We start from the raw sequence: 15,815 nt of genomic DNA, 5'->3' as shown, positions 1-15,815 counted from the left end.
ACAGGCGACATTACTTCCACCGCCACTCCTGCAACCCGGAATCCTGCGCCGCGCTCTACTTCTTCGATTTCCAAACCCAATTCCACTCCATCCTCGAAGGCGCAGGCTGACTCGCGCACTACCCTTGGACAAAAGCGGAGAGCCGAGTACGATGTTCTTCCGAAGGACCATCCTTTCAAAGTCTCGAGGTCTTCATCGCCCCAAAGATCAACTCCCCAGAAATCGACTCCAACTCAGTCCTTGGATAGTAAACTTCGCTCTGCTCCAAGGTCAGGTGCCCCAAACATAACCACAAAGCCGCCATCCACAAGCACCCAGAAAACTGGGCCGCCATCTGCCCTTTCCCCAACTAAGCCACCACCTAAGGGATCTTACGCAGAGATGATGCTTCGAGCCAAAGCCCTCCAGGAGAAAGCTCCTATGCAGCTTGGAATGATTAAACATCACTCTATTGCTAAAGAAAAGCAACTTCAGCAGAAACGAAAGGCAATGGAAGCGAAGGGAAAAGGCCCTGAGGAGGAAAAGAATAAAAAGGGCGGAACGACTACACCAACCAAGGCGGCCAATGCTAATGGACAGCAGATAACCAAATCAAATGCGGGAAGGGCTGCTTTGTTGAAAAGCCGCGGAGAATCTGAATATAAAGGAACTGCCCGACCGCCTTCTACCCCCTCTGCTTCGGCGTACAAAGGCACGGCAGGCCTCCCCAGCCGTCATGCATCTAGCCATGGTCGGAGTATGAAGAAGAGTTCTCGTGCACCCGTACGCGATGAATACTTGGCTACGGACGAAGAAGATGAAGGTGACTTTTGCGATGATTACGATGATGGAGGCTATTATTCTGACGAATCAGCGGACATGGAAGCTGGCTTGATGGACGTTGAAGAGGAAGAACAACGTGCCCTCAGAGCAGCCAAACTTGAGGATGAGAAAGAGCGGCTGGCTGAACTGGCGGCCAAGAGAGAGAAAATGGAACGGAAGAAAAAGCTTGATGCTCTTTCTAAGAAGTTTCGGCGCTAACATAATATACTGCATTTGAAGCTCGAGAATCGATCACGGACAAAGGTTTCTTTAATTTTATTTTTTATCGCTGTTAAATTTGTCAGACCCAAACGGATTTCTGGATTTGGATGGGCGCACTTGGTCCACACGGTATTTGTCTGGCTCCAGATTTCGCAGTTTCTACAGAAGAGGACGGTTAAACCACCTGGACTGGGGTCCCTATAATTGCTTGGGATCACTCGACCCATGATTTCCTTTCACTTTTCTCTCTTTTTCTTCTTGTTCTGTTTTCTATGGCTTTAAGTCCTTTTTAATTGCTTTTCTTTAGAAATTGTTTTTGCCGGATTTTTCGCCCTTCCTCTATTTTTAGTGCTGTTTTCTTTAAGCCTGTTTTCTTTAAGCGGATTCTTTTGCATAGCGAAGCGTGTTTTTAATCCGAATTAACTATTAATTTTAAGATCAACGTGAGACGATTACAGGAATATAGGTTATTGAGAATGGGTATCTTTGTTGTTCAGAGAAGATAATTATTCTGCGTCACTTAAATAAGTTCCAATTACTTTCCAACCATTGTTATTTAACCTTGGCAGCTCCTCGTCCGCTACTTGTCTCAAGTTTTGCAATGCGCTCGTAATTGCCATCTTGTTTTTTCGGCGTCCGTCGGCTGTGTTAAAGTCGACCCCATAGTGCATCATGTCGTCGCAAATCGACTGATACTCTGCGTTCAACAAAAGCTGAAGACCTTGTGTATCATCGTATGTCTCCACAAGTTCATGGAGCAAAGCGTACCAAATCCATGCAAAGTCGGGCTGGAGCTGGTCAAGATGCGGAGTTGGAGGGCTTGCATCGCGATCTTGGGATTGATTGATGCACCGGAGAAGCTTTGCGAGGGCCCATGTATTCCGTTTGCGGATAGGGTGCAGTCGGCTAGGATATAAGACGGGGTCGATATGGAGATACCGGATAACAGCAGCCAGGAACGCGGATTTGTAGCAATTAGCCTCCAGTAGATTCACGATAAATTCATCAAGAAGTTGTGGGAGGGGTTGGCGAGTTATAGGCCAACATTTAGTAGCGTGCAACAGGCCAAATGCTTCTTCTATTCTTTGAACTGAGGTTCTCACTGTTTCGCCCTGTGTCTTACTCTTTGCGAGAAGTTCACGTGCCTCCTTCTCTTGGGAGGGACAAGAAGGTCCCCCTGGCGTGAGAAACTGGTCTTCACGCGCTGAAGTTCCTTTTAGACATTTAGGACACTTGCACTCGAAGAAATACCGTAGTTGGAGTTCAGTTTGGCGTTTTTTGAGCGGCTCGGTATTATCAGTATAGGAGATGAATATTTCCTCATCTGGAGCAATATCCTGCAACGCCTTCAAATACATCACTATCCGTCGATTCCAATATACGCGTTTGGCTCGCAACTGTGATGATGTAGGCCGCAAAATGGAAGCAAGCACAATCCGATTCGATCAAAATATTGGTTTGTTAAGATAAAAGCATTGGTTTCCAACTATACTTCTTGTTAACCATTCTAGAACCTCTGGTGAAAGGAAGCAAGGAAAACATGGCTCTACCTTTGCAAAATAGACCACAAGGGTGGATAATTCAACCTCCGTGTTAGAAATTGCCTTCAATGCTTCTGCGCTAACAGTAATCCTACGGGCCTGCTCGCCACCCCTCTCGTCCATCTTGGAAAAGTGGTGTCCAAGCGTTCGAAACACTGCACGATGGGTATCATATATTTCTTTCAAGACCTTATTGTCCGGCTGAGAAATTATTCTAAGAATAGCCCTTGCATTCATTGGCAGAATCCTTGGCTGACACTCTTTATATATCTTGCATTCTTTCTTGTGCGATGCAGCCCAGCTTTCGATTTGACATTTCTGAAAAAGAATAGACATGCGGAAGTGGTATTAACACTTGAACAGGACAAACACTTTACAAAGGAAAGCAAATAGAAAAGGACTCACCCAAACTTACCCTTCCGCAATATTTAACAACATGACAGCCAGCACACGCTTTCAATGACAAGTCAGGATTTAACTCGTCACCTACCGTGACGAAGCAATTTGAGCACGTATCATGCAGTCTTGCAGTATCCAAGACAGTGGCGAAGTTGGCGGTAATTGCGAAGATGTTGTCCTTGGGCCGTATCTGGGATGTTGCGAATAGCCCTAGCCCCTTGTCTGGAGTTTGTCTGGACTCTGCTCGCGGCTCCTTGCAGGCAATTCTACCTGTGCTGACCATGCTGGGCTTGAGAAATGATGGCAACGGGTTGTCTCCTATTACCCTGCCTTCATTTCTTTTTTCCGCGCTTCCTCCCTTTTCTTCCCTTAGTACTCCGTAGTCACGCCCCTATATGAGCTACAAGGACGTTGGGCAAGCTTCGCTTACCCGCGTTTGGCGATGGCGCTTAAGAATCTGGCGTTAATGAGGCGCTAACTGTTAACCTTATTTGACCTGCTTGAAACAAATTACGAGCTCAATATATTCATCAAAGGAAGGGAGGATAGTATTCAAGTGAACTTTCCTGCCCATCTACGTACTATTGTCTCCTTTTTAACTACGAGGAAGCATTAGATTGGATGGCTTTTCGATGATAAATATTGGCTGCAGGCCACCCGCCACGCACCAAATGAACCTACATTGCTTTCAACCTTGATAGTGGGAATTCACTTCAAGCGTGCATGTAATTCAGGGGATTCGCAATGGAACTTTTGTCTATGCGAATCTAGCAATAAAACAGTTCATAGGAAAATGGAAAAACAAATTAAAGAAATACAGACTGATGCTGTGCCTTGCAAAACAGGGTGGCTCCATCGTTGACTGGTAAACGCGCATGGAATAGTTAACGTATGATAATTGGCACTGAAACACACAGACGAGGGTGAAACAAAAATAAATCGATCGGTATAGCTGTGCTGTATGACGACAGCGCAACACTCCGAAAACAATAAATTTAAAAAAAAAAGCGGGCAAGGCAAAAACGGGGAAAAAAAAAAAAAAAAAAAAAAAATGGATAAAAAAAAAAGAAAATGGAAAATGGTAAAAAGGCTGTGAGATCATGTTTGTCTATGTCATATGAGAACAAGATCGAGTGAAGGGGAAGGTTGAGTTTCAGAATAGGAAAATCTCCAGAGGCAAGCATGAGTAGATTCGGTCCGTCCACGTGCGGAATTTTAGGAATTTTAAGTGAACGAAATAAAGTGAAGCGTTAAAAGTAGTGTGATCTACAAGAGCTTGCCGCCGACAAAGTTAGACCAGCTTCGCACTTCGGACGGGATTCCTTCTTTTCGTGGAAGCTTTTCACTCATGCATTGTGCGAAGAGAAGGGCAGTCTGTATGGTAATTTGGGTCAGTGAGAACATTTCAAATGAAAAAAAAGAAAAGAAAAGAAAAGAAAGCTCCAAACATGTAGAGAATTTATATGTCAACTGTTGTTTAACATACCTTTGGCTCCATGAAAAGGGTCACGCCGAAATCGACAGCATTTCGTCGCATAACATAGTCCTCATCAAGCAGAGTCTTTCCGCGGCTCTTAGCAATGTTGAACACGCCTCTGATATCGTACTTCTTGAACACTTCTCGCAGGGCCCGTTTGTCTTCTTTAGGGAACTCAATGACTTCAATATTAATGTCACCCTTCGTAGCGGATTCTAGGTGTTCCTTGACATCTGAGCTGGCTGCGAACAACTTGTATCCCAGAGGACTCAAATAATCGACAATCTTCGGTAGTTCTGTCATTTCTGAGTCACCACCGAATAGGAGGCCCTCACCTGGTTCAGGCATGCGGAAGTTCATTGTGGATTGTAACGAGGCCCAGTAGGCCTCGACCAGATCTTTGCCGAAACAGGCGATTTCACCTGTACTAGCCATCTCAACTCCAAGGTATGGATCAGCACCAGCTAGACGTGTCCAACTGAATTGGGGGACCTTGGTAGCGAGATAATCACGCTTGACTTCCATAAGATCTGTGGGTTCTGGAATGTCTCTGCCGACGAGCGCCTTCGTTGCAACGTCGATAAAGTTGGTGCCCAAAACCTTGCTGACGAAAGGGAAAGACCGCGAAGCACGGAGGTTGCATTCGATAACCTTGAGAAATGGCTCACCACCCTCCGGATTTTCAGCTTTGATAATCTGCATGTTGAAGGGGCCGGTAATACTCCAGGCTTTCGCAACTTTCTCTGCGATTTCTTTTACACGGGCCATTATGGGTGCTTCGAGGTTCACAGGAGGGAGGACCAAAGTCGCATCGCCAGAGTGAACCCCTGCAGCTTCCACGTGTTCACTTACAGCGTGAACAATAAGCTTACCAGCAGACGCGACTGCGTCAACATCGATTTCTTGTGCACCCTCAATGAATTTGGTGATAACAACAGGATGGTCTGGAGAGACTGCGCTGGCAGAGAGAAGCTTGTCTTTCAGCTCATCACGGCTGTGGATGACGCTCATTGCAGCTCCGGAGAGGACATAACTGGGACGGACGAGTACAGGGTAGCCAACAGAGTCAGCAAAAACCTCAGCTTCAGCAACTGAACTTAACTCTTTCCACGCTGGCTGGTCCACGCCGATGCTGTCGAGGATCTGGGAGAACTTGTGACGATCTTCAGCCTTGTCGATATCCTTGGGGTCTGTACCAAGGACCTTAGCACCGCCAGTCTCCTGGAGTCGCAGGGCAATGTTCTGAGGTAATTGACCGCCGACTGATACAACGACTCCACTAGCGTTTTCGAGCTCATAAATGTCCATGACACGCTCGTAGCTGAGTTCTTCGAAGTAGAGTTTATCAGCAGTGTCGAAATCAGTGGAATAGGTTTCCGGGTTGAACTTTTTAACAATTGTTAGCATTTTTTTTGATAAGATTCTTTAAACATATGTTTTATGATACTCCGGTTTGCAGAGGTATCACTCTGGCCTTTCCAGGCAACCAGCATGACGAGCTGGAAAATGGTTCCCGCAGAAAATACAAAAGGCGACATAGTGATTAAATAGTCTCCACGAGAAGGAATGAAGACGATAATGAGCCCGAAGAGAGCATCAAGACAGGATGGGATTGGTAAGGGATAGCGTGACTGAGGGGTTGGGATGGTTTCGGGGGAAGGGTTTGATTGGGGGGAGGGTGGAAATTATTGTACGTACATTGATCATAACAGTCTTCTTGCCCATGTTTCTCAAGGAAAGGGCTGCGTTAACCGCGCACCAATCGAATTCCACGGAGCTTCCAATACGGTACACACCACTTCCCAAGATTATGGTTCCATGATCATCGAAAGTAACATCATGCGATGTAGCATTATAGGTGGTGTAAAGATAGTTGGTATCGGCCGGGAACTCAGCGGCAAGGGTGTCAATCTTTTTAACCCAGGGCCTGATACCGAAGCTTTTTCTCCTTGCACGAACATCATCCTCAGTAGAGCCGACACACAAGGCGATTTGCTTATCAGAGAAGCCCATCTTCTTCGCCTTAAGCATCATATCCTTCTGGATTCCAAACAGGCTGCCAATTTCCTTAAGCGTGTTTTGTAGAGAGACGATATTTTGTAGCTTGTATAAGAACCACTTATCGATCTTGGTCAGTTCGTGCACCTTGTCAACAGAATAATTCTCATGAAGCATCGCCTGTCCGACAGCAAGCCATCGACGATCAGTAGGGCTCTTGAGGACGTCATCGAGATCTTCGAACTTGTCGCCCTGGAAGCCAACATACTTGGGATCAATTTGGCGGATAGCCTTCTGGAAGGATTCCTCAAAGGTACGACCAATTGCCATGACTTCTCCAACGGATTTCATGGAGCTGCCAATGTCGCGCTTCACATGTTGGAATTTACTCAGATCCCATCTGGGGATCTTAGTTACAATATAATCCAAACTAGGTTCAAAATTAGCGGTCGTAGTCTTTGTCACCGCATTAGGAAGTTCAGGTAGTGTATGACCAAGTCCAATTTTGGCTGCTGTATAAGCGAGAGGATATCCAGTTGCCTTAGAAGCCAGAGCTGACGAACGGGATAGACGGGCGTTGACCTCAATGACTCTATAATCAAGCCCATCAGGCTGGAGCGCATACTGGACGTTGCACTCCCCAACAACTCCCAGGTGGCGAACGATCTTAATGGCAGCTGTCCGGAGCATGTGGTACTCTTCATCGGAAAGAGTTTGGCTTGGTGCAACAACGATACTGTCTCCAGTATGGATTCCCAGAGGGTCAAAGTTCTCCATATTACAAACCGTGATGCAGTTATTAGCAGCATCACGGACCACCTCATATTCAACTTCCTTCCAGCCCTTGAGAGACTTTTCTACCAGAATCTGTGGTGCCAAAGTCAACGAGCGGGATGACAGGTTCTTGAGCTCTTCAGCATTATTCGCAAATCCTGATCCAAGTCCACCAAGCGCATACGCTGACCGAACGATAATGGGATAGCCGATCTTCTCAGCAGCCTCCAACGCCTCATCAACGCTGTTGACAGCAACTGATTCCGCAATTGGGATGCTAATTTCGTTCAATGCCTTGGCGAAAAGGTCACGGTCTTCGCTGACTTCCAGAGTCCGAATGCTGGTTCCAAGGACTTTGACTCCATAACGATCAAAGACACCCATGCGGTTCATCTGGACGCCCAGATTAAGAGCTGTTTGGCCTCCAAAAGTCAAGAATATTCCGTCTGGCTGCTCTCTTTCAATAACGTGGGTAACATATTCTGGTGTAACCGGGAGATAGTACACCTCATCCGCGAGCTTGTGGTCCGTTTGAATTGTGGCAATGTTAGGGTTAATCAGGACGGATTCAACACCAGCCTCTTTGAGGGCTTTGAGTGCTTGAGAGCCTGTTCAAAGACAATAATAAAAAAGTAAAATTGTTAGCTGTATGGGTCAATTGAAACCTCAATCCTCCCCCAATATTGCAACGCCCACTCAAACTGTATCGAGTTCGCGGAATACAGCCCATAAAATCCGTTCCCAGAACCATTGAAAAAGCTCAATTGTCTTGTGCACACATTATCCTGTGGAGGGGTGACTGGATGAACACGCATTCATGGCCGATGCGCTCCGCACTACATCAAAAACAAAAGTACATACCAGAATAGTCAAATTCACCTGCCTGTCCAATGCTCAATCCACCACTCCCAATCACCAGGACTTTTTTCACATCAACTAGTTGGCCCGAGCCCTGAATGGCTCCGCTTGCCAAATAAGCCTTTGCGCTCGGAGCTTCCTGGCCCGTAACCGCAGCCAGCTTCTTCAAAGAGTTCGAAAACGCCCTCGTGGAGCCTCGCCATGCGGGGAGCTGTTGCGATTGTTTCAAAGAGGCTGGCCGGGAGTATAGGGGTTTTTTTGAAGAAGGGAGAGTCTGAGCGGTGGAAAATGTGCGGAGAGATGACGGGACGACTTCAGGGGACAAGCATCGTTGTCGGAGCAAGGAGGAGACGGTCCGCTGCCCGCATCGGGCTGGGAACGTCATTGAGAGCGCTGCGCGTAGCGCAGGGGGACTGAGAATGCGGAAGGTTTGTTAGTAAACTAGGGAAGTAAGGCAAGGAGTGCGGAATTAAATGAGTTTTAAGGAGAGTGTAGTGGAGAGGGAATTGAAGAGAGGCAATCGGTTATTTTTCAATTTTCGAGGTTTTCGAACTTTTTTTTTTTTTTTTTTTTTTTGTTTGGCGGGAAAGTCTTTGTTTGGGCGGACTTTTAGCGCCGTGACTCATTCGTTACTGGATTCCACCGAGGGGAGCTCGGCGTAGCCCAAGAACAACTGGAATTGTCAAACATATATGCATATACATATTGATCATAGTAAAACGGAGTGCCAGGTCGGATTCCAGCTAGTTATATCGTCATTTCTTGCGTGTAAATTGCAGTTGTTGATTGAATTATCTTCTCATTTCGAACATCTACCTCAATACATAGCTTAAAGCTAGGATCCAGGACCTATCCCCAAAACGATGGAAAAAAAACCTTAGATCCAGATTTCTCTGTGACACGGCGCTCATTGCTATCGATCAATTTTCGTGATTCATAAATTATCATCTCTATGTATCCCACCCGTCATATTTCATCCATCGCCAATGACTCCAACTTTCCCATTCAAACCGGACCATGGGCCTTTTGGCATATTCTCTGATCGACAATGGCGTCCTCCTCTACCCCGAGAAAATCGGCTTTCCGAGGCCCAGATATCTCCATCATCCTCTTTCTTTTCCTCCTTGCCAGCCGTTGCCTCCTCGTAGTCCTGGTTCATAAGCTCATACATTTCCTTCAACATATCCTCTGCCTTTCGGGCCAATTCTGTCCCGAAATTCACCCTATCTTCTACACATCCATTCGTAGCATCCCGTGCTTCCCTGGCAGCAAATGACCAGGCCTCTGCACGGGCGACGATCTCCGAAGTGTCACTTGGGCTTGTTGGGCTGGCGAGAGAAGTTGAGCGACTGTTTATCGCGGCAACTGCATGTCTAAATCGCGGTTGTCTCGCAAGAATGGGGTACTCCGGAAGCAGATGGCTTTCTTCCTGCAGACGATCGAACATCCGACACGTAGTCCACTTCTCTTTAGCAAGAAGGGCAGATAAATAGGCCTTTTGCGTAGAAGGTGCTTTCTGGGCTTTTGACAAGGGCAGCAAATGCTCCGACACATATGGGAATAGTAAAGCAAGGTCCGGAGTGGATGCACTCTGTTGTTTCCCCTGAGGCTGACATCGGCGTTGTGGTGTTTGGAGCCCAGCCGGGAAATGTTGAGACGCTGTAGATACAGCTGATATTAAGGATTTTCGAGCGTTAACGTAGGAAGCGTATTGCTGTTGGATCAAGGATTTAGTCTCTTCCAAAACATGAACATTCTCGGCGTCTGACGCATCAATCGCAGCTTGGTCCTCAATAGGGTCTCGCTCATCGATTGACGAAGAGATAACTAGTTTCTCTTCTACCCAACGTACCAATTCCGCATGCGTACGTCTCAGCGCTCCTAGCTTTTTTCTTGTCGGAACTGTTTTCTCACCATCAGCTAGGCGTTGGCTGTTCAACTTCTCAAGGAGACTCTTCTCAATATCCGCTTGTTGCTTCGCACGGAGTACCGCTTTTTCCAAGTTGGTAAGCAGGGTTTCCGAATCTGATCTGTTGTCACCTGAACTCCCCGAGGTTGGGTTAGAATGGGCTATCAAGTTTTGAGCAGCCTGGCGAGAGATCGCTTGCTCCTTGGCAAGTTCAAGGTACCCAGCTTGCCCGGCTTCCATTTTGTTCAGCTCCTCCAAGTAGTGTTGAAAAATCTGTATTTTCCCATGTTCTCGTCGGCTTCGTAGAAGTCCCAAGTATGTCTGCAATTCAGCGCCCTTTGTCTCTAGTCTCTCACCGCCACCAGCAGATGCGCAAGAGTGTATATCTTGTTTGTGAGACAATATCTCCCGAAGCACATCATTGTACTCTCTCTTCGCAGTTAGGTTAGCTTGCAAGGCCTTGAGATACTGAGCGCGAAGTCCATTGTTTAATTCCGGTGGAATTCGCTTCACGTTGGTAGCATTATGTGGAGCGCAGAGGCTGATGTGAAACCCTGGAGAATCGCCCGCAAATTCGATATGGGTCTTCACATAGAGGGTCAAAGCCTGTCGAATACGTACGGCCTCCTGGCGTGTTTTCGTGTACTGGAGGATTGGCTTTGCGAATTGCGGCGGTCCGGTTGCCTCCGCGAGTTTTTGGTCTCGCACCATATCAGAAATGTATATATAATATGTGCTCAAAAACGATGGTGTTTATAACTAAAATATGCACACCCGAAACATATATATGAGTCTACCCATCACATTCAAGCCTTGTATCACAATGAGATGTGAACCTATGAGAAACAGGGTTGGAGGCTGATGGTTTGTTGTGCTTTTGCCTTTTCCAGAATCCCAGCGGATTTTCATCTTGGCGCGAGTGACAAGCCCTCACTACATCAATAAGCATCTCACATCTCGCAGGCGATTGAACCAACTTCTCCCTCTCAGAACGCGACATGGTGAACGTCTCCGGTGTCGGTTTCTTTACATTTAGATCAATTGGGAAAAATGGGTGCTGTGTCAGCTATTTCTCTCCCTTCCTCCCAGCTCCTTGATTTTGATTGCCAATGCCATTTTTATGCAGCCAACGACAACAACTGGTGGCTAAATACGATATGTGCAAGGGTGCAACCGATTAGTTTCAATAATGCCCTTCGACTATTCAAAACGGCGAATTTCGCCCAGATATATCACTCAGCCTTGCCTGAAATATTTGTGCTTCCATGCAGTCAAGAACGTGTTAAATCCGCCAGCCGGGATTGCGATTTTTAGTTCCCACGATACGGTGTTGCTCAAGATGCGATTTTCGCTTGGAACAGGTCAAGATAAAGCGAATTTGGCACATCACCTGCTTTTACGAGCTTGGGCTGCCACAATGACACCGTTGGAAATCGAAAACTCGCCAAATTTGTGGTGAGCAACGCGCTAGGGGAATGTCCCTAGCAATTGGCGGTGGAGTGACAGAGTATTTTTATCTGAAGGTTTCCGCTTGTTGGTCCACGTAAGATTGCAGGATTTCAAAAGATCGTTACCAGCGAATTGCTGCCACTCTGGAGTACCATGGCCCCATTTTCCCCTTCGTATCTCAGCCTCGGTCCCCAGCTGGCAGACTAGTGGAAGACAGCTCTCAGGATTTTTGTTCTGAATACCCCAGGTTACCAGGTACATGCACCGTACAGATCTGTACGCACTGGGTTTGGTTGGTTTTACCACTTGCCACACGTTGACGCTTTCTTTTCTTTTTCCGTTCCCGCTAATTCTTGCATGGCCGATGCCTGAGCACCACGACCACCGATATACCACTTACAAAGTGCAACTCCGCTTGGCAAAGACTCAAAGGGCAACAACCATGATCCGATCAAATGAATTTTATAACTCGCCCATGTTCAAGCCGATGGATATTTGAACGAATCCTGATCCATTTCAATGCCAGTGAAGAAGTGTCAAGTCGGTTTGGCGCCTATGTTCCTCCCAATGGCGTCGGAGCTAATGGAACTGACTTGTTTTCTCCTCATATCCTCCAGAGGCTTGACGCTCCCAACTCGCATTCTCAGGCTCGTCTCAGGTGGCGAAATGTGGAATCCAAAAAAGCCATTCTCCGACTATATCGTTCAGCATATCACGTACTAATGCATCCCTACCAATAACGGACCACAGCGCTGGCACCCCTAGACCCAAGTGATAGTTGGTCAATTGGACATTATGGCTGTTTAAATCTACGCCAACTTCATTTGTCATTCTGCCCCGTCAGTTGCATATCCTTGCAGCGCTGCAAGGATTAGTGTCAGATCGATCAGGCCTGGGCACAAACCTAAATAATTTTCGATTCGATCCCATATTTGCTTATAAGTACCAAAAGGGACGACAAATTCAGACTGGGACTGCCCTTGTGGAGTTTTGTGCTCAAGAAATATGTGAGCTATTGATCATTAATTTTGTGGAACAGAGTACAGATTCACCATAGCATTCACCACCACGGTCTGTTTTCCGACACATCATGTACTCAAGAGGTGCTCTCAATGTAGAGTGTTATAGTCTCTGTGATACCGCGAGCGACGCTCCTTCGATCCTTTCAATCTAGTTAAAAAACTCTTTGATCATACCTTCCTTCAACTTAGATCGAAGGATCAAGATCAATTTGAACCTGGTAAGCCAAAGCAGAATAGAAAGTGAACAAAGCGCAGTCCAGTGATGCAGCGCATTGACGATCGGCTTGCTCGCCATGACCTAAAGCTTTCCTCGAGCGAAGCACTGCTTTCGCGCAGATACAGACGCTCGATAACGGCTGGAATGGACCCTTCTGAACTCTCGATTGTCACAGTCCAACTCTCCGCATCAGAAGGAAAGTATCCATCACGAACTAGATCAGCACAGACGACCAATATCAGATTCGCCGATTCCCTCCCTGTTAGACGCCCTGACAAGCCACGCACACGATTGGAGAACCCATACGCTCCTCCTAAATCTCAGTACAATCCGCATCCTCACGTCCAATCTATGATTATCAGGAAATCAAGGAGTTTCACCCCACCATCAATTCCTACGGACTTATCGTCTCGAAGTATTACACTGTCTCCGTCAGGATCTCCAAAGCCACTGCCTCACTATCCGCAAGAGCCGTCCAAAAACAGACCAAACGAGATGAACGGCTTCAAGAAACCCTCTTCCCCGCCCCTAGTTGCAAGCGATGCCAGCAGTAATGCCAGCGCAACCAGCATCAATAGCAGTAGCAACAGCAGTACTAGCACACAGGTTACTGAGCCCACAATCAAAACCGAAAACCAATACGCGAACCCTATCGTAAAACCAATCGTACTTGAGTCGCCCTCCAAAGACAACAACATACCACGCCCCTCAAAGCAGCTGCGGATGAAGAAAAACCTCATCCCTCCCCTCACCAAAGTCCACTTCTCCTGCTACCAATCACACCGGTACTTAGCGCCTTCAAACAACGTCGTCTACCCCGTTCCATGCATGACATGTCTAAATGACGACCAATTGATCCGTTGGCGATGTTCGTTCTGTTGTCTGCGGATCTGCGGGGATTGCTTGCAGACGATAGAGAAGTGCAAGCGCCGCTCGCTCAAGGAACTTATGGAATCCCTAGTGGCGGCGCTGGAGAGTGCCGGGAGTTCATGAAGAAATTCGACAGTTTCTATCGGTTTAGTACCCTTTTGTGTGTATGTGTGTGTGTGTGTGTGTTTTCGCTTTTTCTTTCTTTGGCCCTTTCTTGTTCTGGTTTTGGTCTACTTTTCTATTTGCCTGCCCGCTTACGAGTGACTGATTGCTACTCAATTAATTGGCTGAAGGTGGAAAGAAGCCGAGTAAGAGAGCACCTTGTAAGCGGGAAAATGGCAAAGCAGTTGTTGGCTGGAGGAGGGTCAAAATACCCGCGATGAGGGCATTCGTGACAGTAGCAGCTAAGCTTTCTATCCCTCTTCAACTAACTCCATTCTGTTTTATTTCATTTATTTTTTCCTCTTTGTCAGGAAACGTTTGTTGGCGTTTGGCGATCCGGTTGACCCTGTTAGAAAAAAGCATGGCGCGAGTATGTATAACTGTGTGCATCGATTTGCCGTTGTCAAAGTTTTGATACTCATTTGCCTTTTTTTGTTTACTTTTATTCTTTTTATCCGTGGAATTTAGTTCCTCAATGTGCCTCACATTTTCATGCCCCCACGTCCAGCACAAATGCATTCCCACCTTACGCCCCTGCCATTCTTTGCTACCTTTTGTTTGGTCAGTATTAATATGGACTCCTGCATACTCTTCCTTAAACTAGATGGATAGTCGCTGCTCCCAGAGGCATTCGAGCCTGCGATAATAAAAGTCAATAGCTTAATACCTTAGATATACGATAGGTTTCTCATCTGATGGCCGCAATCTTCTCGAATTGGGAAGAAATGGAGTCGACATAAAATCAACACCCCTGGACCATATTTCAATTATTAACAGGGTCCTTTAATTACCTACAAGAATAGTGGAAACCCGTTCATCTGCTTTTATTTGTGTTCGGTACGCGCAGCTCTCAGAAAATCTGGCTTACGGCTTCGGAATCAGAATAGACAACGCACATGAACTAATTCAACAGGGCCATTCCCTTTGATAAACCATGTGGCATGTCAGCACCTAGGGAAGCAGGAAACAACATAACCATTTCAGCTTACAACAGAGATGTCAGTATGGAGCAAACGCTGTACGCTTCCTTTCCCAAACCCCCGTTATCTAGCCAACAGTGCAAACAGCCGGTTTCTTCGGAAGTTGGATTTCAAGCCACAGGAACACCGACACTAATCTGAAGTATTCATACAAATTCTAGACCGAGACATACGTACATGTACACAGGGACAACTTCAAATCCTCAATTCCATTCCCCTATTTCCTCACGTACGGAGATATGTATAGTTACATTTCTCCCCTTCGCGTTTTTGTCTCTTGTCTTGGAATGAACGGGTAGGACAGTAAAAGCCGCTGGATACTGTATATGATGTTGCACCCGCCCCGTTTACAATCGTCGTACGCACCAACAAATTGAAAGGAAACAGAAACAACAGCTACAGATCTCCTTCATACATTCCCTATACAAGTTTTGTTTCTAGCTTTTTTGAGACTTTTTTCAGTCATTCTTATTCACCCCCGAGGGCATTACATACAACGCTCAATCACCCATTGTCTCTACACGGGGTCCGTACTCCCTTTGTGAGGCAATCCCCGCATAATGGGACATGTCAATCCGAGCGTCCCCAGTGGTTACCAACCATGCGTCAAGGCATGGAGGGGAAGGCGAAGAAATTTTCGGCATTCCCATCTACTTGCCATCGATCGACGGTATCAAAGGAAATAAAAATTTTAGATGATACGGCATGAGGACGAGTAAAGAAAGAGCAGAAGAACGAATTGAGGTGGACATCATGCTTAAAATATGAAAGGCATGGGAGATGCAAGCAAAAAAGCCGTACGGTATACCACTGAGCAATCCATGAGGGAAGAATATGGACAGTTTAATCTGCGGGGTTCGTTACATGGTGGGAAATTCGTGTTTCGTGCGACAAGAGCCGTGAGCGCTACGAATTATGTATGTAGTATTTTTATGTGGAAAGGATAACGGATCTACGAGGGAGAGCTTGTAACGTGTCAGCTCTTTATCTGTGTGGCTGCTTTCCCTGTACTATTTGATGTCGTCTGCTTCTCTGTTCCCCCACTCACGCTCCTGAGAAAGCTGTAGAAGTGCAAGCTCGTGGAGCACATTTCCCACTGCCTCTCCAGTTCTTCCACTCGGTGGACAAAACCTCCA

General features: G+C 46.6%; 4 protein-coding genes across 4 annotated transcripts; 1 reads left to right on the top strand and 3 right to left on the bottom strand.

Annotated features, from left to right (window-relative positions):
* Positions 1–381: 381 nt before the first annotated feature.
* Positions 382–1,020, top strand: HCAG_02702 (predicted protein; the record flags this gene model as incomplete). Its single annotated transcript, XM_001542481.1, has 1 exon — positions 382–1,020. One exon carries the CDS (start codon positions 382–384, stop codon positions 1,018–1,020), a length of 639 nt encoding a protein of 212 aa, XP_001542531.1.
* Positions 1,021–1,529: 509 nt separating this feature from the next.
* HCAG_02701 (predicted protein) lies at positions 1,530–3,246 on the bottom strand (the record flags this gene model as incomplete). The annotated part of the gene is made up of 3 exons (XM_001542480.1): positions 1,530–2,360; positions 2,574–2,882; positions 2,980–3,246. 3 exons carry the CDS (start codon positions 3,244–3,246, stop codon positions 1,530–1,532), a joined length of 1,407 nt encoding a protein of 468 aa, XP_001542530.1.
* Positions 3,247–4,229: 983 nt separating this feature from the next.
* HCAG_02700 (carbamoyl-phosphate synthase arginine-specific large chain) lies at positions 4,230–8,455 on the bottom strand (the record flags this gene model as incomplete). Its single annotated transcript, XM_001542479.1, has 4 exons — positions 4,230–4,337; positions 4,450–5,826; positions 6,139–7,820; positions 8,074–8,455. 4 exons carry the CDS (start codon positions 8,453–8,455, stop codon positions 4,230–4,232), a joined length of 3,549 nt encoding a protein of 1,182 aa, XP_001542529.1.
* A 588-nt stretch (positions 8,456–9,043) lies between these two features.
* HCAG_02699 (predicted protein) lies at positions 9,044–10,979 on the bottom strand (the record flags this gene model as incomplete). Its single annotated transcript, XM_001542478.1, has 3 exons — positions 9,044–9,897; positions 9,985–10,585; positions 10,914–10,979. 3 exons carry the CDS (start codon positions 10,977–10,979, stop codon positions 9,044–9,046), a joined length of 1,521 nt encoding a protein of 506 aa, XP_001542528.1.
* Positions 10,980–15,815: the final 4,836 nt, after the last annotated feature.

The sequence above is a fragment of the Histoplasma capsulatum genome, genomic scaffold, assembly GCF_000149585.1.
Source record: "Histoplasma capsulatum NAm1 scaffold_2 genomic scaffold, whole genome shotgun sequence".
Lineage (NCBI taxonomy): Eukaryota > Fungi > Ascomycota > Eurotiomycetes > Onygenales > Ajellomycetaceae > Histoplasma > Histoplasma mississippiense.
Note: the sequence above shows the minus strand (reverse complement) of the source record. Positions and strands in the feature narration are given on the sequence as shown.